Below are 21,380 nucleotides of genomic sequence, written 5' to 3'. Positions count from 1 at the left end.
TTCCGTTTGAAACTTCTCTGTTATGTATTAAATGTTTCCTTTCATTTATTTGTTCATATCCACTTACAGAAGGTTTCAGGCTCATTACTCTCTGTGTCTGTGATGTGATACTTTTTATACATCTGCGTTTTTTTATAAATCATCTGATTGCCTAGAAAATTCGACAAAAAACTTGTCCTTACTCTAGCCATTATTTGTAGAAAAAGTTAAAAATAATTCCTTACGAAGGAAAATAAATTTATTATATTTATTAATTTCATCAAAAAATCAAAGACTTTTATCAAGTCCTTCATGCCCTCCTCAGCCGTTTCCAGGTGGACTGTCTATGTGTAAATAATGTTAAACATATTGTGACGATTATTCAGACTATAAGTCTTGTTCCGGACTATTTTGAATATCTTATCACTGACGAGTCCTAGAAAGACTAAACAACTGTATAATAGCCTTGGCACTACCGACATATCCTAGAAGGACGTCATAGCTGTATCATGTTCCCAGTATCACTGACGAGTCCTAAAAGGATAAAACTGCTGTGCTATGTCCCTGGTATCACTGACTAGTCCTAAAATGACGAAATAGACGGGTGATGACCCTGACATCACTGAAGAGTCCTAGAAATAGATAACAGCTGAATGATGACTGTGTCATCACTGACGAGCTCTAGAAGAAGCTAAAACAATTGTATGATGTCCCTAACATTACAAAGGATTCCTGGAATGACGAAAGAGCTGTAGGGTGCCAATAATATCACTGACGAGTCCTACAAGGGCAAAACAGTCGTATTGTGTCCTTAACATCACTGACGAATCCTAGAAGGGCAAAACAGCTGCATGATGTCCCTTTCATCGCTGACGAGTCCAAGAAGGCTAAAACAGCTGTATGGTGTCCCAAATATCACTGAAAAGTCCTAGAAGGACCAAACAGCATATGCTATTCCTAGTATCACTGACGAGTCCTACAAGGGCAAAACAGTCGTATTGTGTCCCTAACATCACTGACGAATCCTAGAAGGGCAAAACAGCTGCATTATGTCCCTTTCATCGCTGACGAGTCCAAGAAGGCCAAAACAGCTGTATGGTGTCCCTAATATCACTGACAAGTCCTAGAAGGGACCAAACAGCATTATGCTATCACAAATATCACTGACGAATCATAGAAGGGCAAAACAGCTGCATGATGTCCCTTTCATCGCTGGCGAGTCCAAGAAGGCTGAAACAGCTGTATGGTGTTCCTAATATCACTGACAAATCCTAGAAGGACCAAACAGCATTATGCTATCACTATTATCACTGACGAGTCCTCAAAGGACAAAACTTCGTGTCCCTAGCAACATCTCTGTGGTACAGATCTTATTCCTTTATGCATATTATGTATCTATTATAGTAGGTATAATATCTGTTATATTTACTTCAGTCTTCCTGTATATTTGTACCATTTGTGTTTTGTACATGCTGGACGCTATCAGTACATTGATGAAAATTCATTAACGAGTATAATGAGTCGACGATGTTCCTCCTTCCTTTGACGTCAAGACTATGGCTATGACGTCATGACTCTCTGCTGAATATTTCAACAAAAGCCAGGCCGGCATTGTAGTTTCGTTTTGAGTGGAGGCCTTGGTAGAAACATTATCTTTTACCACACCGCATAGTCGACCGACTTGACATTAGTCAAAACTACACAGCTCGAATACTAGTAATGTATGTATGTAAATACAATGCAGCCACATGGTTGCTAATTTGCTACTGCTCAATGCAAGACTTAGAATATCGTACACAGTCTCTTTTTTTAAATGACCAAAACACACTGATGCTATTGTTTTTCACTGAGTGTCTCCGCTCTGCGCCATTCTGTAAAAAAGAAGACAACAAGACAACTTTTAAACACAGATGACTCAATTTCAGTTCTGCTCCGGCACAAAATATATACAAATATGTCCGTGTCCAGTTCTATAGCAAATAATTATAAAAAGGTTCACCGCAGCAATCCACACTGTATTTACTGGCGAGCACGAGTAAAACAGAGGAATAGACTAGCCCTGGTACTTTATCACCGATATTGATCGAAAATGAACTCGGAATAACCACAAAAAATGTATAACACGGATAAAAATTCAAATGACTCTTCTTATTTTGTTTTATAATGGAAATATGAAAAACTCTGTGAAACAAAATAGTACTTACTCATATTCAAAACGATCTGAAAAGAAAAAAACAATATGTGGAAATTATAGGGATCGTAGATATAAAGACCTTCTTGAGAGCACAAATAATTAGGTAAACATATTCATAGATCTACAAGAAAATTATACGATTTGACATGTTTTATAATTCTTGTTATTATAACAGACAAAGAAATGTTATTCTCAGTATTTAAATATTTACAATCTATAATCTGGCCGATATTACAGAAATTGGTCATCATCCATGTTATAAGAAAATGTTTAAATTGTTATTGGATACTTTATAAAGAAAACAAGCACACTCCTTTATTGACTGTGACATGGGGTTGTAATGCATGGCATTACATGCCATTTTGCTTACTGATGACATGTGACCGATGTCGTTGGTAAATGCAGACAACTACTACCACTCCACTAACGATAAGGAGGAGAGCTATAACACCACCAATGACTCCTCCTAGTATTGCTGCGTTCTGTGACACCTTCCCTGATAATACAAAATACATGTAAATCAAGTCTTGTGAATTTGAAAATTAGCAATATAACAACAACAATAGTTATAAATATTTTCTTTTGATAAATAATGTAACGTAATGAAATATTTAATACTTTAACATTGCTAGTTAGATAAAACATAAAACGTACCTTCGGTAGTAAATGTACCGTAAACATGATCACTCTCCCCTTTTAAGTTTCTTGCAAATAATGTAATTTCGTATGTTGTGAATTGTTGAAGGTTTTTTAGCCGTACTGATGATGTGGTATGGTTTGTTGTTAGTGATAAAAATATGTCCGAGTTCTGTTTTGTATACGTCAAAGTAAAATTCTGTTTATGTCCGCCATTGTTCCCCGGCAACCACGTAACGACGGCTCGGTCATGGTTTCTGCTCCTGGTATCAATGTCAAGCAGCTGTGGGGCATCTGGTTTATCTGAAATGAAACAGAGTAAGGATATGTGCAAATGGTCTTTGTCATTTTTTCGGCAGTTTATGTATGATCGAGATAAGAATGCATTGCGACGGCAGCAGCCGTCATCTATCTCTAAACTCAATGAAATTATAGCACACCTTACTAGGGAACGCTTAGAGTATAAGTACATGATAACAACAAGACATGAAATGAAACAAGACATGGAATGAACTAGTTTCAGGTTACCATGCTTAGAGGTACGAAATTCTTCAAACGGGTTTGATAATGGCAAATTTAAAGCAAAGACATACTTTACCAATGTTGCGGATTAACTAACGACTGCTGCAGTAATACTTTGCTAAACCAGCTTACTCAGAATGAACTACAAAAGCAGCAACAACAAAAACAAAAACAAAAAAGCCTAAAAAATTGTATTTGATAAAATAATATGCGTTAAAGATCAGAAATTCCTCATTTGATGAAATATCCCTTGGATACATATCGATATCATTAAACGTGGAATCGGTAACGACAACAGGAGTGCTTACCTGATATAACTATTTGAAATGGATAGAAGTATGGAAAAGTGTTATTCACAAATAGCTGGTATTGGCCTTCAACTTGTGAATGGACACTCCTGAATTGTAGCTGTAAAAAATACCCATCAGCTGTGATGAATTTATTATAGAAAGGCAGAGTGATCGGCACGGACGTATTCATGATATTCAGATCTTCCGTTGAGGGCAGGTCTGAATCTGTTTTCGTGATGGACAAATGGAGTGGCTTGGGGAAGCTATAGAATGTTATATTGACATCAAGAGCGTCATTCTTCTCTACGATATAAGTATCCTGTGCATCAATCACTCTTGGTCTTGCTGAAATAAAAAAAAATCACAGTATAAAGAATAGTTTGCAATTTTCTCTGATACGATATCTTATTTTAATTACTTTTTTCACAATTCAAAACAGTATATTCATGCTAACATGCGGGATACTTTCTTTGAACGTTTATCCATACAACACCAAATTCATTTTTATTTAAAGCTTGATAACTTGTTTTGTTTTGTCTTTTTTGTTTGTTTGTTTGTTGTTTGTTTGTCATTGGGTATTTCAAGAAAAACATAGAATATAGAGAATAGGAGATAAAATACATATACAATTTAAATTACATCAGCAGATAAGTCCGGAGATCACATGATCTATCCGCTTCCATACTTTTGCATTTGATCAGCTAATGAAATTTTCCTCACTTTCCTCCTCGATTACCGTACCATTCGCCCCACGGAAACAGCTGTATGATGAAGTTTTGTACTCAACTTTAAGAATATAAGATATTATATTATCAAATCAATATGTTCGATTTGCAATTCATTTGTGTCGTTTGTTAAATCCTGACACCCAAATAAAATTCATCGGTTAATCCTTACCACGGATGTTCACCACAGCACTCTGTGAATACACTAGCTGACCATCTCTTCCCTTGAACCCGTTCTCTGCTTCACAACGGTACGTCCCCATGTCTTGGTAGGTCACCTTATTGAGGGTCAAAGTGCTGGTCAATTGTTTGTCGGTCACGTTATCGAATGTTTCCCTTATAAACTCCGTACCAATCCAATGCGTCCACTTAAACTTGCTGGCAGGCAAACTCCTGGCTATACATCTAAGTTGAACATGTGTTGCGTTTTCTGTTGTTTGTTCCGGTACATTTAATGTGATATCGTCAGGTCCATCTTCAAAATCGAATTCATGTTTCATTAGAAAAAATAAAATAAAATACTTGAAAATACACGAAAGAAATACTATTAAGTGGAAATTGTATGATGGTATAACAAGTTTCGTTATTAAATGTTTCACCATTTACATACTGTACCATATTTACTGTCGACTGGATTACTGCATTAAGTATTGAAATATATAGCTTAGCACACAATGTCCGATATTCAGAAATAACAGCAAAAAATTTCTGAAATATCCCACAGTAACACAATCCCAATCGTAAACAAACAAGTTTCTGATTTGTGTAAACCAGATTTAAAATAAAAGTTTCTGAAATGTTTTGCTAAATGAAGATTGTTCTAAATCTACCAGAAATCATTTTATGATTTGTTTTGTAGTACGTATGCTACCTTTTTTCAATTTGATATGTCTTCCATCGCGAAAGATCAAAATTAGGACCTCCTTTTGTCAAACGTTGAACAAGATAAATACAATTTTATAGTTATTCAACCTTATTTGTGTTAAGATGATAACCTTATGTTTCCCACGGGTATAGGTGGTGATTGACAAATAAGCATGATAATGGCTTCCAGTTACGTTATCGTAATATAATATTAGAATATTTCAAATGCAGCAGCAAATGTACATAAAAACAATTGTTTTTACTTTAGTTAAGCGCTGATGATTTTATCAAGGTTTTAAAATTGGTGTTAAACTGTGATTATTCTAATCAGTCCTGGTCGAGATGTCAGACAAATTTATACTGGTATATTGCTATATAGTTATCATCTCATCCAACCGACTGAATAGCAAACTAATTTCATTAAGCACCTCACCTGTTCCAGAATACTTACGTTGAACGTAAAGTAAGAGCGATTTCATTGATGACAGTGGTAAGAAACTGTTAGTGGCATAAGATGAAGCTGTACAAAAGTAAGTGTTGGTGTCAGCTCTGTCAGTCGCATTGAACTGTAGGACAGCTTCTGAATCATTCGATCCTTTATGAGGAACTCCCGACCATCTCACAGTAGGGGTAGGGTTTCCAACAGCGGAACATGTTTGATTGAAAGGCATTGTTTCGTTAACGTAAGCTTCTGATTGGTGCAGCGTAATAACAGGCGTATCTGTATGAAATAGCATTTTTACGTCAAAAAGTAATAATGAATATATACAATTTGGACAAATATGAAGTAATTCAAGAAATATTTGTTTGGAAAAATATGTAATATAAAATAGGAACATTTCATAACAAAATTTGCAGAATAAATGGAAACCGAAGATTAACTTTCCGATAATACCTATATTGAAACACAAATGACATACACGTGGTTTGCATTGTCAGTGCATTGCTAATACATTGTAGGTATTACATACGTTTCTGTTTCAGTCACCACATCTTCAACAAACTTTGTTGTATGTAAAGCTTCAGTGTATAACCAGTTTAAGTAATGTTATTTTATTTAAATACATGAACTAGGCAATACTTATACCTTCTAACAATGCAGTTACTTTGGGATATATGAAAATACTAAGGGTACCATTTTAGTTTAATCTGAAGCCTGACTTAACACTGAATAATATGTCTGAACATGATTCAATAGCAGAGGAAAATCCGAAACTCAAAATCAACACCACAAAATGAAAACAGAATCAATACCGGAATTGGAGTCACTACACAATATTTTAATCAGGAATTGTCACCCAGAGGACAAACCGAAATCAATATTTATTACCAAGAAACTAGAACTCAGAATCAACGACAATCCTAATCCCATAATCAATGTGAAGTGCCAAATAGGAACTCTTAATCAACACCACAGTACTAAAAAGCCATGGAATGAATGCCTACAGAAACCACGAGCCACTGACAACACGAATTCCAGCAACATGATACCAACGTTTGACACCCGGTATTGTTATTCAATTGGAATCTTGAAAGAAAACTGAAAATCTGTCTGATGGATACGAAATCACATGTCAGTAACAAATAGTGAGAAAGTGTTGTATCTGCTGTACCCATATGCATGATTGTCAGATGCGACCAAAGTCTGCATTTACAGTTTTTTTCTTGCAAATATTACTGTTGACATTGCTAATGGTTTGGCCTTTAGCAAAGCATTTTCCCCTGTGAATAGCCGGCCTGGGGCACGACATAACAAATTTATTTAATATTATACTGGAAAATAGATGTTCCATGTATCAGTGTAAGATACCAGGTGTGATACCATGCTTTTGTTCCTACGGCAATACATTTCAGCTTCAGACTGAATGAAAATATATAATAATAATGATAATAAATAATTTTGACTTCATATACCGTTTTATCAAAATAACAAAGGTAAAATAGCCGGTTAAGGAATTATTATCCGTGATTAGCTGACCTACCTTTGTTAATCTGTATTATATCTCAAAGTAATCATATTGTAAACATATGTAGTTACTTACATTCAATATCCAGGACTATCCCATTAGACTCGATGATCGTCCCTTTCTCTGTAGTGAATCTGTTTTGTGCCCTACATGTGAAATTTCGACCGTGGTAAATTTTATCCGGGGGATCGAAAATCCTGTATTCACCCGACCTATATGGGTCTATCGCGCCATTGTTATACCAAATGATCTCGGTAAAATCCGGATTTCCGGGGTGAATCCGACATCTCAGACTGCCGGTAAATGACGGGTCCGCCAGCCAGGGTATGCGTCCACCATTGGAGGTGTCTACCAATAAATCAGGAACAGCAGGGGGATCTGTATACAAAACAAGACAATTCCAGTATTAGTATAATATGATTTGACTAGCAATATGTAGATCGCTAATATAGGAATGCTCACTGTTTCCTAATCGTTCGCCAAAACAATTTCCTGTGATAAAGTCTTCACGTAGCGTATCAACAAAATATGTCATCGTATGCGATGTATATATAGTGACATAGATATTATATTCTATATGATAGTATATATTATTATATCAGCACAAGTCTTGGTCAAGTAATAAGCCTTTGCAATCTTCCCCAAAAGGATTGAGACAACTCCATCCGTGTGATTTTTCTCTCGCAATCTTTTAAATACTCATCATTATCAATTGGTTCCTAAATATCATGGACGAGTTCTTCAAATATGAAATAACTGCCTGATGCATTTTTGTATTCATTATTTAATATATTTTAAAATATTCATATCCAAATGTACTGTTTACTTTGTTTAATCTGTTGCATTTTCAAAAAGTCAAAACGGCACTGCTAGTGGAAATGTCAGACCACAGTTTGTTTCTTTATATAAGATTTGTTGATATCTGAATTATCAAAAAATAGTGATACGAATTAAGTTTGTTAATATACAATTGGTGTTAGGATAATTCAATTTTCAATTATATATACCACATTGAACATTACGGGTCAGTCCGCCTGTTCATCTTTTTAAATCATTTGCTTATTTTTGCATTTTTTTCCTAATTTCTTGATGTACGTACTTTCCCTCTCCCTAAACCACTGTAAAGTCCAGTAATAAGGAATACCAGTATTATGCAGTTAATTCATTAAGATTCAAATATAAAAAATCCTTTTATTGGCATTTTAATCCTGGTCAACAAAACACAATGCAAAAAAAAAAAGACTTACAATACACGGTTAGTACTTTAGTAAGTGTTTGCTTGTTTGTTATCTCTGGATGGCTGGCAGTACATGTGCACGTCTCATAATTGTACGTCCGATTAATGGCCTGAATTGTCAGTCTCTCTACGGACTTGTTAGCCGTGTTCCTAGATTCCGAACTCTCTCCTGATTGGTCGACACATCGTCCCCAGGTTAAGGTAGCCAATGGCGTCCCTCCATCTATCGTACAATCCAAAAAGACGTCGTCCCCTTCATAAAATACCCCCGATAGAATGTTAAAGGTGGCTATGTCAGGTGGATCTGTGTGTAATAAAGACTAGCATTATTCAATATATTTTCAAGAAACATGTGACTAGCAAAGAAACATTTTTTCTCTTTTCTTTGCAAATACAAATGTTCTAAATCACTTTCTGCGTATGATTTTTTTTTTCTTCAAATACCTGTATAAGTTTTCTATTTGTTATCTAAACAGTATAGTATATCAATCTTCTTTAAATATTCTTCTCATGGTTAAGTGTCAATGCTGAGATTAAAGTAATATCTCCTGCAGCGATGAATATTACTGATGGTTGTGCATCCGTAGATATGTAGGGCAAGGTAGCCTAAATAAGTATATATGTTTACAGGTATTAAGACACATACTACCCTAAATTCACCAGTGCATGACGAGTGCATTCAGCTGATAGACTCAGCGGTTGTGAACCAAACAATGAATTGTCTGACCCAGTTTATGGCGAATATTGCATTGTTAGCATACCGATATGTTAACGAGTGGACATTAAATTTATGATACCCCATGGTATAGATAGCTTAAATCACACCAATACGTTATACTGTGGTGTAAAATTAACACATGGAACTATAGTTTACATACACGACGTTATATATTACATATATACGTGTATGTACGGTGTCTGAAATGCACTGGAAGATTACACATGATGCATAATTATGACAGGTAACCCACATATTAAAGGTTCGAATCAACAACATTTACGTTCTATTTGCTGTACATGTATATGGTCTAGCAAATATATAGCTACATATCTGTGATTAACCTGATGTTCTTCTCAATAACTTAGTAGATATATTGTTATTCACAGATACATGGGTCTTATTTAACACTATTTCAGAGCGTTCTTGTGACAACATGAAACTATTAAGCATACACTTACTATATAGTGTGATTCCTATCAAGGGGAAAACAACACTATATATAGTTCAGCTGATGGGCATATTGCGTAGGCGCATCATACATCATACATAATTTGTATCTCGACTACAGTGATTATTATTAAACATGTGATTACAACATGCCTTACCTGCACTGGTCCTACAGGTAAGTAACACTATGACAAAGAGAAGGACGACAGGTATCCTCTCCGCCATCGTCTATTTACAAATGTATTGTCTCTCCCCATTCACCTGCTTAGCATGTTCGCAATGAAGCGTGTCGTCTGCTTTAAGGCTTGTACATGTATGCTACGTTTGACACATGAGCTGATGGTATAAGTCTATTTTACACACATGGTGCGTCTATTAGGAATACCTCGGACGTATACGTTTATGTAACACTTCATACTGCGACACTAATACATGCATGGGTAAATCATCAGATATTTTATGGATACATTGTTCACTCTTTACAGACGCAAGGGAAGCTAATAAATCTTTCAGTGAAAATATAAACCTTTCTCGTGGCATGTGTAGGTTCTAAAGAGCTTCAAGACCATCTTATAGTTTGTGCTAAGTGCGACTTGTCGTTCTTTGATCAGTTAACTACGACCTAGTATTCATTCGTCATTTACCAAGCTGCAATGCATTTAGATTGTCTTTCCCTTAACATTAATTTTGGGTACCTCAGAGGATATGTTACACAACTGAAAAAATATATATTCAAATCTTAAATTATATGGAAGATCTACGGTCTTTTATTTAGATGCACTCTAATTATGTGAACACTGAAGAAAAGTTTTCATTATGTAAGCGATTGATTCGGACTTTAAAAACCCAATCTTTTCATCTCTGCTCAGATCTTTTCATTTTATACACTATTTCGCTCAGCTCGAGTACGCCAAATACGCGAAGGCCATTCAACTGCAAAAGTTTAACTCACGCCTGTTATTTTGTAATCCACTTAGTATTTATCGAGCGAACGAAAAAGAAAAATTCGCGGAAATAACCTCCAATCATATAGCCTACCTATCGAAATTCCGAATTTAGACTCCAATGTACACAACCAATCGTTGATCGTTGTGTAAACTTCACTTATTTACACCTATGAAAAAAAATTTATATCAACTTATAAAAATCATGCTTGCTTGCCCGGATGCAGTATGTTACTGTGGAAAGAAACTGCAGTAACCCGGGAAAATCTATGTGGTCGAACCATTGACCCCATAACTTTTCACGCCCGATTGGGGAATCCACCCTCTGTGAAAAGCAAGGGTGTTACCACTCCGCCACCCAACCATCAATCGTTGATTATCTTGCCCGAGTTTGTTGGTCCAGTTTTGATTACATTAACCCTGTAATACCGGAGTGGCTACCGTTGGAAAAATTAATTACATCGAAATCGTCACAATACAAAACTTGTTTCAACTCATTTCTTTTCATCTGACGATATCGAGATAAAGAGTCACATTTTTAGTCTAAGTGTCTATTAGTCAATAATCATCAGTACCATGTTTAATTTTTGAAGCTACAACAATGATAATAATAAGCGTACATCTCGAAACTTCATTATTTTCTATACATGGAATATTTCTTTGCAGCAATATGTCTCTTGCAGGATAATTGATTACTTCATTCAATGATGTATCAAAACTATAAGGATAATGTTCATGATTACACATTTCAAGAAACTTTGAGTATTATCTACATTCTTTAAACTCACAACATAGATATACATAATCCATGTTTTATAAAAATAATGTCATTGTGCTAGGTCATCATTTAAAAATATCACACGTGATATCTATAGATCCGTGACAAATATATTTGAGTATCAATATTAATGAAAGTGGAAATGTGTTGCTGCATATCAAGCTTTGTTTAGATGATGACAATTCTTCTCGGCTGTTTTAATTGCATGAATATGAATTCATTTACGCACAACTCACTAAGAATATATTACAATATACAATGATGTTCTTTGTGTGTGTTCTCCCTTGTATAACAAGCATCGTGGTCGGCAAGACGTCCATAGTTCGAATCACTTTAGAACCTTCAACACCTTTTTTACGGAACAATGTCAAGGTAGGTTTATACAAGTTAAATTTGTTCTTTTATTTACATGTGATATGGATGACGAGCATTAATAATTTAATATTAATTATCAGCAAAATGGTTATACTTAAATTAAAATTTCGATAATCGCAGTTCATTCACTAATTAAACGTATCCAGATTTTCTTGTATTTCACATTGGAGGTAAAATATATTTTTATGTTACAGATATGTTGGTTATCTTGTATGATGTCGTATATCAAAATAATTGTCATGAACAGATTCTCCTAAACCGACTGATTGATTATTTATCTTTTATATCACTTAAGTATCCATAAATTACATTATTTACCTATTTCCAAAACATTTAATAAAGTGGACTCTAAAATAACCATTTGACGACTGACCTATATTTTAAACACTAGATAGCTTATTGTGAGAAAGAGTGCTGATATAGTCTTGCAACAGTCCTACGTTAATTTATAATGTTTTGTTTTAAGTTATTTCCCTAATATGAAGATCAACTCCAAGTTCAGCGTTGAGGCAGATGACATGTACACCGTCCACGGCCATTTAGGGAATGTCAGTCGTATGGTAGTTCTGGAATCATTAAGTAAGAAATCACTTATAAAACTATAAACCTCCTGTTCAATTACATAATATATTTTCCGAGTAAACTGCATAATACCAGAGTGGTTGTCCGTTTCTTTTTCACGTGTTCAATTCACGTGTTTCACTTTCAAAATCGTTTTAAACGCAAGCGAAGGAATTACAATACTTCTTCACAATTATGATTCGCTTACAAATTATGTTATTGTTACGTAACAAATGACATCATCGTTTGTAAAGTGGCCTTGATTGGCTTATACAGCGGCGTACTAATTTCTAAAAGGGTAAAGAGTTCATAAAAAAAAAGAAAAAAAACCCACATGGATTGCGTAGAGAACATTACAAATGGTAAACTTCAATAAATCTGTTATGTTATGGAGCTAACACCCTTTCTTTTTCTTTTTTTTTGTTGTTGGTTTTTTTTAGAGTTAAATTTGCTATCGAATATGTGTAGGCCACAGATCGGCTAATGCAATCAGGCGGACTAAGATTTCTTGTACATCGATCGTGGAGGAAAATCTCCCTTTTCCACATTCTTTAACATTGATTGATTCGATTGATGTCTGGTCATTACATTCCTGTACATGATTTACGATCTACTTTTTGGGGTTTTCTTTCTTTTTTTGAGAATGGGACCTTCGAAAATAAGTAACTTTCTACGGCTACTATTTCATGATTGCATTATATTTCATGAATGTGTAATCATAGCTGGCTTCAATTTATGAGGCTTCTCCCCGTACACTAGCAACTATTGTAGCCGGAAACTTTGTGACACATTTGTCTACCTTTCCGCTAGTAGACAAAAGTGTTACAAGCTTTTCTGCTACAACCGTAGCTTCCCGCCCACATACGCTACAAGCCTGTATTCTGGACGAAAGAAAAACTTTATTGTGTCATAAACGACATTCCTCCTGTTGATCTACCTTAAATCTAGATAATATTACACACCCAAAATCAAGTTGTTGTAAACCTGTTGAAGGTATAATGTATTTTGTCGCACAGTCTGATAAAAAGAAATTATGGCTTTCAGTGACATGTCTATGTATATCGTGATATATCCGATAGAAACTATTTCTATTCATACAGGGAAAATAACCAATTATAGGTCAGCATTACATGCAAAACAACCAATAGCTATAGCAGATTTTGGAACAGCGGATGGACGCGCCTCGCTTTCTCTCATCAATGAGATGATAGGTAAGTGCATAAGTGAGATGGGTTAAACGCTCATTCAAACTTAAGGATTAATATAATAGTGGTAGTGAGATATGGGGATGAAGATTCTTAAGTTGCCTAAAACGAGGTCTCAATCCTAAGGTGAGATCAATAGAATATGGCGGTCTCGACACGAGGAGGGAGATTGCTAAGGTCCAAACTTGAGAACTTAACAACCCCCACCCCTTTCAGGGTGGAGATCACTCTATCTCCTCAAAAAACACGGGGACGGCGGGTTACTATTGTGCTGCACAAAATATAGTTCCAATAAGTTCAAAAAGTGAACTCTGATAATTAATATTTCTTTTGTACATGAAGCAGACGAATGTGTGTGACCCCGTGAAAGTAGTTCCGGGTCAGGTCAGTGACGTTACACTATTGAGAGCAAGAGCACGTTCACAGAGCACGTGTTGCTTGTCTTTTCCCTAAGCCGAGATGAGAAAATTTCACCCCGATAAAACTCCCAATATCCCCGTACAAGGAAAGAGAATAATAGAATATAGAGTGGCTCTGTTCCGTGGACAGGGATATCTCAATCCGAGTGTAAGAGTTTGGCCAGAAAGCACTAGGATTGCTAGCCAAACTCTTACACGAGTGATGAGGTATTCTTGTTTTTGATAATACTACTTCGCGTTGAGATCCCCCTGTCTAAGTCCGGAGGGGATGGAAAATTCTAGTAATCTCTTCCCTAGCAACGAAAGTAAAGAAAGTCTCACACCGGAAAAATTGTGAATGGATATCGCTGTCCGCAATGAGAGAAAAAATGTTACTCAACAAACATAGTCTCTTTTAAAATCAATAAAATATTTCAAAATTGATAACATTGGCATGAACAAGGAAATGACATCAAGTGGCATTTTATTACAGATACCATACAGGAAAATTTGGTGGAACCAGCTATCGTCGTGTACTATAACGATCAACCACAGAACGATTTTAACCTCCTCAGCAAAGTTATTCAAGGTTCATGTACTTTCAATTACTTTTGAAATTGCTTTTATTTTTAAGGTAACATTGCTTGCTCTCAGCACGATTGTCCCAATTACGCAACAATTATTTTCTTCAAATAGAGAAAGAAATTATTAATAGATTTTCTGGGAAGGGATGATATACCGAAGATTTGTTTTACATTGCAATTATCTCATATTTCCCTCTATAATTAAATTTCTCGCAAAAATAAATAAACGTGTGTTCGGATACATGTGTAAAGTTATAAAACTGAATATTTAATTTTATTACCACAAATATTCCTCTTTTTTTTCGGAGTTAGGTTACACACAGACTCCCGGACTAACTCTCACCGGTAACGTCTACCCAGTAATGATACCGAGGACTATGTATGAACAGTGTCTCCCTGATAACACCATCGATTTGGCAATATCAGCTGCAGCTACACATTATTTGTCTAGGCAGTATGTTGACACTTATTTACGATTACCATAGTCAGAGTTACAAGTAAATTATCAACATTTGCCTCCCTTTAAACTTTCAACAATCAAGAGTTACGCTGAAGTATGCCGCATGGTTTTTATAGCTACCTTAAATATTGACATTTCAGCCCATTAACAAATTTTATCAGATTAACACAATAATGAAAATCGCACCACAATTATTTGCCATAAAAATATATATAGAACGCGTAATTGGCGCAATCATAATTCCACGCGTTGTGTCCAGCCCGAAAAGCGATACAATAAAATTACCGCTAAAATATTTAAAATTACAGTATCTATTTTGCATTGTTGAACAAAAGTATACAAACATGTCTTCTGCGGCCCTATGCATAAATATAGTATTACAATGTTATATAATTCATGTTGTTTAGGGTTTGTCAAATTAAAAACGGCGTATTCATGGGCGAAGCAGACTTGCACGAACAATCCTTAATGAGGGAACAAGGAAAGACTGATTGGAGAAGCTTTGTGATTTCTACAGGAAGGGAACTGAAACCTGGTATGTGAAATGTCTGGCCAATATACAGCAATGTGTCATGTGGTATACCAGTTAGAACAAAACAGCATAAAGCCTTGTATCTACCCGATAGATACAATGTTATAAAAATATTCTTAAGAGAATTCATGCAGATATTTTATAACAAAATGCTGTCGATGCCATCCACGTTAAAACCAAATCCAAATAATGGAAGAGGAAAGATATAAAAACAATACCGGCCAAACAGTTACAAACGTGAATCTTAAACAATGAAAATACGACGAAAAATCCGCTAGATGTACACCACTGTATGGTTTCTTGAAGAGGAGTTTCCCTGGAAGTAGATAAAGACGAAGGCAGCTAATACAGAGCTTGAGTAGAAAAGTAATTGATTGGAGCAGGACACGAAAGGCTCATCACAATATAGCATTAGAATCCGTCTACTTCCACACACAGTTTGATTTTGAATTTTAAAGCAAATGTTAACAATTGTTGATATTGTCATAATTATCGAGACATTGATGTTTCAGGGGGTTTTCTTATTACGGTTACCCCATCTGTAGTCAGGAGTGATACTGTGGCTGCGTATGTTGATAAGGGACTTCATCATCTTGGAAGTTTTGTGTCTGATATGGCACGAGATGGCGTGATCACACAGGTTTGTTGCTGATTTGGTTTTATATTGTTTAACGTCCTATCAACAGCCCATGAAAGGTAGACATCCCCTTTGTGTGGGATACATAAGTGTAGTGCGTGCGTATTTTGTGAAGCTATGGTATATGTTTCTGTAGTTCCTTAAAATAGCGCGGAATGTATACCGGATTTATAATTCTACCTCACTGAATCATTCTGCCGAAGACGCCCATTCTGGTAACATTTTACTGATAACAGGCGAACAAGTCGTCCCATTACCAAAAATGCTAAGCGTTAAGCAGGAGTAGCAACTATCATTTCTATAGACCCTTGTATGTCTCGGCCATCGGAGAGAATCCAAAGCCTTCCTAACTGGGACAAACTCTCAACTAAAGGTCAAAATAGGGTCAATGATGACTTTAGGGGGAATAAAGTGGCTTGAAAGCAGAGAAAAAATATAGTCCAAATGTAGTCTCCTTCTGCAATCATGCAATTGGGGCAGCTGGTGCAATTCTTACGCCCTACATGCAGGCGGAAGTTTACATTATTTCTTATGAATTAAAGGCAATAATTTACATATATAGGATGAATTTATCGCAACCAACTTCCCCTTACACCATATGCGAACCGAAGGGGACTTTGAAGAACCTTTCATTAGTAAAATACCGGAGGTAGCTGAACTTGGATTGGAATTGATGTCAATGAAATCTATGAAAATCTATCTGAAACACCCACTTTATGATGTTGTGAGGAAAGGTGAGTCATATAAAGTTCAGCTAGTAATCGGATCAATGGAATTGTTTATATTTTTGTTTTATTTTATAGGGAAATAAGATACTATATTAACTTTATTGATGCATGAAATTATACATTGAAAGTCAGTTTGAACTTTATTTAAAATTATCAATTTATCAAAGTATCAGTTATTGTTTGTCCCGCTCTTATTTTTTCAAGATATGTAATAGACGTGAAACTTTTGAGTGCCTGCCGGAACGATTTCATCTTAAATTGCAGATGATGCAGAAAAGATGGAATATTCCAAGAGAATAGTTGCTATGGTATATCCATGGATGCATCACGTGCTTCATGGGGGATTAAGTGAATCCAGGACGGTTGAAGAAAAAGACGTTATTATCGACAAATATTTTGAAAGATTACAGGATTACGCTTTTGCTCATTCTGATAATAAGCCGTACATATCCGTGACAGAGGTTGTCATCCAAAAACGTCTAAAGTAAATATCAGCAAAAAAACACAACCGTCTTATACAGTTAAAGAATGGACCTTAGTGGCATATATACTCATTGAGAACCATTGTTTAAATATATATATATATACCGTTCAACCATGAATTTGGTATTTGATTATACAGATAGAAATCGGAAATATTTAAAATAATTGTTGTTTAATGTTCTTTTGACAAAAAAAATAACGAGAATTAGAAGATATACAACTACGTTATTTTAAGTTAATGACGGTTACAAAACAATGAATGTCAGTTTCGACTAAAATAACGAACTTTGTGCGTAATTATGTTTTCACAATGTTGCTATAGTTATTAAAGATTTTGTTTGAATATATGTAAGTATTGTAATAATAATTAAGGACGAGTCATTGTTAAAAAATGATTAAACAATATGTCATTATAATATGTTATTTTATTATGATTTTGTATCAGAACAATTGAATAGTCAACATATAGGTGGTGACAAATATTCAAACCAGAAACATTGTTTGATGAATATGCAAGAGACTAATTACTAACTTAACAAAATAACATTACATATTCGTGAAAATATGAAAACATAAAAAACAAAAAACTCGACGGTTATCATGTTTTCATCATTTTGGTGGCAGTGACAAATTACAAATCGGATTATATTATATAGCATTAATAATCTGCCGAGGGTTAGACAATCAAGAATATCATCCTGTGCGTGTGTGTTAATGTTGCGTCCCGTTCTGTTTAAGAAATGATTAACGATGATTCGTGTATTATTGCAGGATATACAACGAGTACTCGGATATTTTGCAATTAAATTAATAACGAAGGCTGCAGGCCTGGTTATTATTAAAATTGCAAAATATCCGAGTCCGAGTTGTATATCCTGCAACAATACCCGAGTCAAAGTTGATTATTTCTATTCTACCATGTACTGTTTAGTTCTGAGATCGACCTCTTTCTAATAGAAAAACAGCAAAGAAACCCTCGAGAAAACCTTGTAATTTATTTCTTGAGTATTGCATTATTTGTTGATGAAATATACAGGCAAAACAGCACTATGATCAAGAGCATCTATCATATGGCATTGATTTTGAAAATTAAAAAAAGGATAAAAAAAAAAGAAAAAAAAGGGGGGGGGGGGGGGGGGGGGGGGGCCTCCGTAGGATTCGAACTCGCGTTGTGATAAAAACATATTGAAAGACTAACCCATTAGCCCACTCGACTATAGTAACCTTTTTTAAAATGGGTGAATATTAGATATATAAAATTGTAACAGCCGTGACTCACGACCGTGTATTATTGGCACGAGCTTGGGTTATTGGAAAATAATACATGGTTTTAAACCAATCAAAACTAGCGTTGCATAGCAAACATGGTAGAATACACAATAATGTACTTATGTAAAATATACATTGGTGTACATTGTTGGAACTTGTACATTCCGATGACGTAACATTATTTACAGATCCCGCGTTGTTTCTGCACTGCCTAACACGAAACTTCCAACTATACTTTATGTCTTTGGAGATCCACATTAACGGTTGGTCATCATTCCTTCTGTGGTGTTACTCCGATGAAATAACACCACAATACAGTATCAACATTATCAGATGAAAATCAGTAGTTCATATATATATATATAATGTCAAAAGTAAAAAAGTTGTCTTCCTTCGTCATTTGTGTTGCTAAGTTATATATATATATAATGTGACAAATATATTAGACTTGCGTTTGAATACCAGTGTATGTGGTGTGCAGCTATAAAGGTCGATGATGTTGACGACAGCTAGTATTTTAGGAGTAGTATTTACCCGTAAACTTGTTTTTTGTTTACGTTTCCAGAATGGTATGATTAGATTCCTGGATGTCATCATTAATACTGTAGGAGTGAAAAAATATTTAGTTTCCTTCGTATTATAATACATTTTCATTCCGTGTGAGATAGCGTTAGCGAAACTCGCCAAATATCCTGTTAAGAACTCTTTTTTACCCGAAGTGATATATCGTAGCTCACGCGCTTAGCGGGAAATTCAAGTGCGATAAATCCGGATCGTATAAAGGGGGCAGATGTGGTCTGCTCATTCCCATATCTAGTTGTGCCGTTCACCAGAGCAGGTGGAACACACACTTAGTCTACTCAATGACCGGACTCTCTCCACCGAATGATGGAGCCAGAGATGGTAAGAGTGACATTATTATTTACTATTAGTGGTCTAACACAAGAGAAGTAACTATATTATTAGGTCTATTACTTTAATTACTTTTTCAAAGTAGTACTCTTGTACTTAACTTAAACTTCTTTATGGTCGAGCAAATGATTTGGATATCCGTGTATGATAGTTGTGAATTTAAGTATACTTTGTGCGTCAATGTAGATATCATCCAATATTCATATTTGTTTGATTATTGAACTCAAACTCAACTCTCTGTTCTTTTGGTTAAGCTTGATACAAAGTCGAACTCAAAACATGTAACAACACTGACCTATAGGTGTGACAGTCAAAACTTTACAGGAGGAAATTCCACGTGGTCGGACAGGTGACCCAATACCTTTTCAATTCCGATCGAGGAATCGAACCCCGGTCGCCTCCGTGAAAGGAAAGTGTGCTACCACTTTGTCACCCGACCACCCATCATTGGTTTTCCTGTCAAACTCGAGTTTGTTGATACAGTTTTGATTACACAACCCCCTGTAACCCAGGCGTGTTACCCTGAGGAAAATCAATTACATCAAATTATTCACAATACGAAAACTAATATATTAAATCTAGTACAGGAAAGGTTAAAATCATTTGTATACTTCTTGTTATAGGGGGCTAAAGAGACACATTTCTAGTCTATATGAATATCAATTAGTAAGCATTATTTTTTGCAGTTAAAATAATAATAGTAAATTACGATTAGACATCTTCAGTCGAACATTATGACCTTCTTTTAAACCCACAAAACATATATGAATAAATCATGTTTTATCATTGTGGCAGGTCATCATCTTAAAAATGTTACACGTGACATCAATATAGATCGGTCACAAAACTAGCTGAGTATCAATATTAATGAAAACATTAATATGTAGGGGCATTTAAAGTTCTGTTTAGTCGCTGCAAATTCTTCTCGGCTATTTCAATTGCATGACGATGCATTCATTTACGCACAACTGACCACAATATATTAAAATATACAATGATGTTCTTTGTAGGTATGCATATCAGCTTTTATTATAAGCATCGCTGCCGACAAGACGTCTAGTTAAAAGAAATTTAGAATCTTCAACAACCTCTACGAAACAAGTAACAATGTCAAGGTAGGTATATACGGGTTTAAAATTTTTTTTATTATCATTTACATATAAAATTAATGATGATTATAAACCGTTACACATCATTCTCACCAAAATCATTACAACTAAGTAAAAAAATAAGTATAAGTTGTTAACTTTTGTGAACGTGTTCACATTCACTGTTATCTCACATGGCAGGTAAGATATATATATATATCTTTTTTTTTACAGATATATTGGTTGATCAGTATCATGTACGATGTTGTATATCAACTTAATTGTCATGAACATTGTTTTTCCTAAATATTGATCTATTGTATATCACTAAAGTATCGATAAATAACATTTACATATTCACAAAAAAAAATCAACGAAGTGGACTATCGAACAACCGTTTGACCACTGACTTATAATCAAAACACTAGATAACTAGAACACTAGATAATTGCCAGAAAGAGTGCGTATATAGTCCTGCAACAGTCCTACGTTCGTTACGGTATATAATAATGTTTTGTTTTAAGTTATTTCCCAAATATGAAGATCAACTCCCAGTTCAGCGTTGAGGCAGATGACATGTATACCGTCCACGGCCATTCAGGGAATGTCAGTCGAATGGTAGTTCTGGAAGCATTAAGTAAGAAATCACCGATTATAGAGCTCATGTTCAATTACATGATATATATTTCCTTGCGAACTGCACAATAGCTTGCTGTCTACAGACAAAACTCGCGATGTGGATGTTCGTTTCTTCTCTACGTATTCAATTCGTTTCATACATTTTGAAATTCGATTTTCAAAGAATTCAGCTCTAGCCCAACACCGATTTTCCAAGTGTATAAAG

The 21,380-nt window shown here is 35.1% G+C and overlaps 1 protein-coding gene across 1 annotated transcript; it reads right to left on the bottom strand.

Moving 5' to 3' along the window:
• Positions 1 to 223: 223 nt before the first annotated feature.
• Positions 224 to 9,875, bottom strand: LOC117341204 (neural cell adhesion molecule 2-like). The gene is made up of 10 exons (XM_033903066.1): positions 9,741 to 9,875; positions 8,425 to 8,718; positions 7,253 to 7,555; positions 5,662 to 5,931; positions 4,519 to 4,821; positions 3,640 to 3,966; positions 2,828 to 3,112; positions 2,544 to 2,669; positions 2,184 to 2,199; positions 224 to 1,850 (listed from the first exon to the last, which is right to left on the bottom strand). The coding sequence occupies exons 1-10, from the start codon at positions 9,805 to 9,807 to the stop codon at positions 1,823 to 1,825; spliced, it is 2,019 nt and encodes a 672-aa protein (XP_033758957.1). The 5' UTR covers positions 9,808 to 9,875; the 3' UTR covers positions 224 to 1,822.
• Positions 9,876 to 21,380: the final 11,505 nt, after the last annotated feature.

Source organism: Pecten maximus, chromosome 13 (genome assembly GCF_902652985.1).
Source record: "Pecten maximus chromosome 13, xPecMax1.1, whole genome shotgun sequence".
Classification (NCBI taxonomy): Eukaryota; Metazoa; Mollusca; class Bivalvia; order Pectinida; family Pectinidae; genus Pecten; species Pecten maximus.
This window is presented reverse-complemented; position numbering and strand designations above follow the sequence as displayed.

What these genes read in the sequence shown, in the direction of transcription:
- LOC117341204 (XM_033903066.1), bottom strand. Translation starts at nt 9,807, where the DNA reads ATGGCGGAGAGGATACCTGTCGTCCTTCTCTTTGTCATAGTGTTACTT. An exon ending in TACCTGTAGGACCAGTGCAG is followed by an intron (nt 8,719 to 9,740) that starts GTAAGGCATGTT and finishes TATTACACACAG; the next exon opens with ATCCACCTGACATAGCCACC. An exon ending in ATTTCAAATAGTTATATCAG is followed by an intron (nt 3,113 to 3,639) that starts GTAAGCACTCCT and finishes GTTTCATTTCAG; the next exon opens with ATAAACCAGATGCCCCACAG.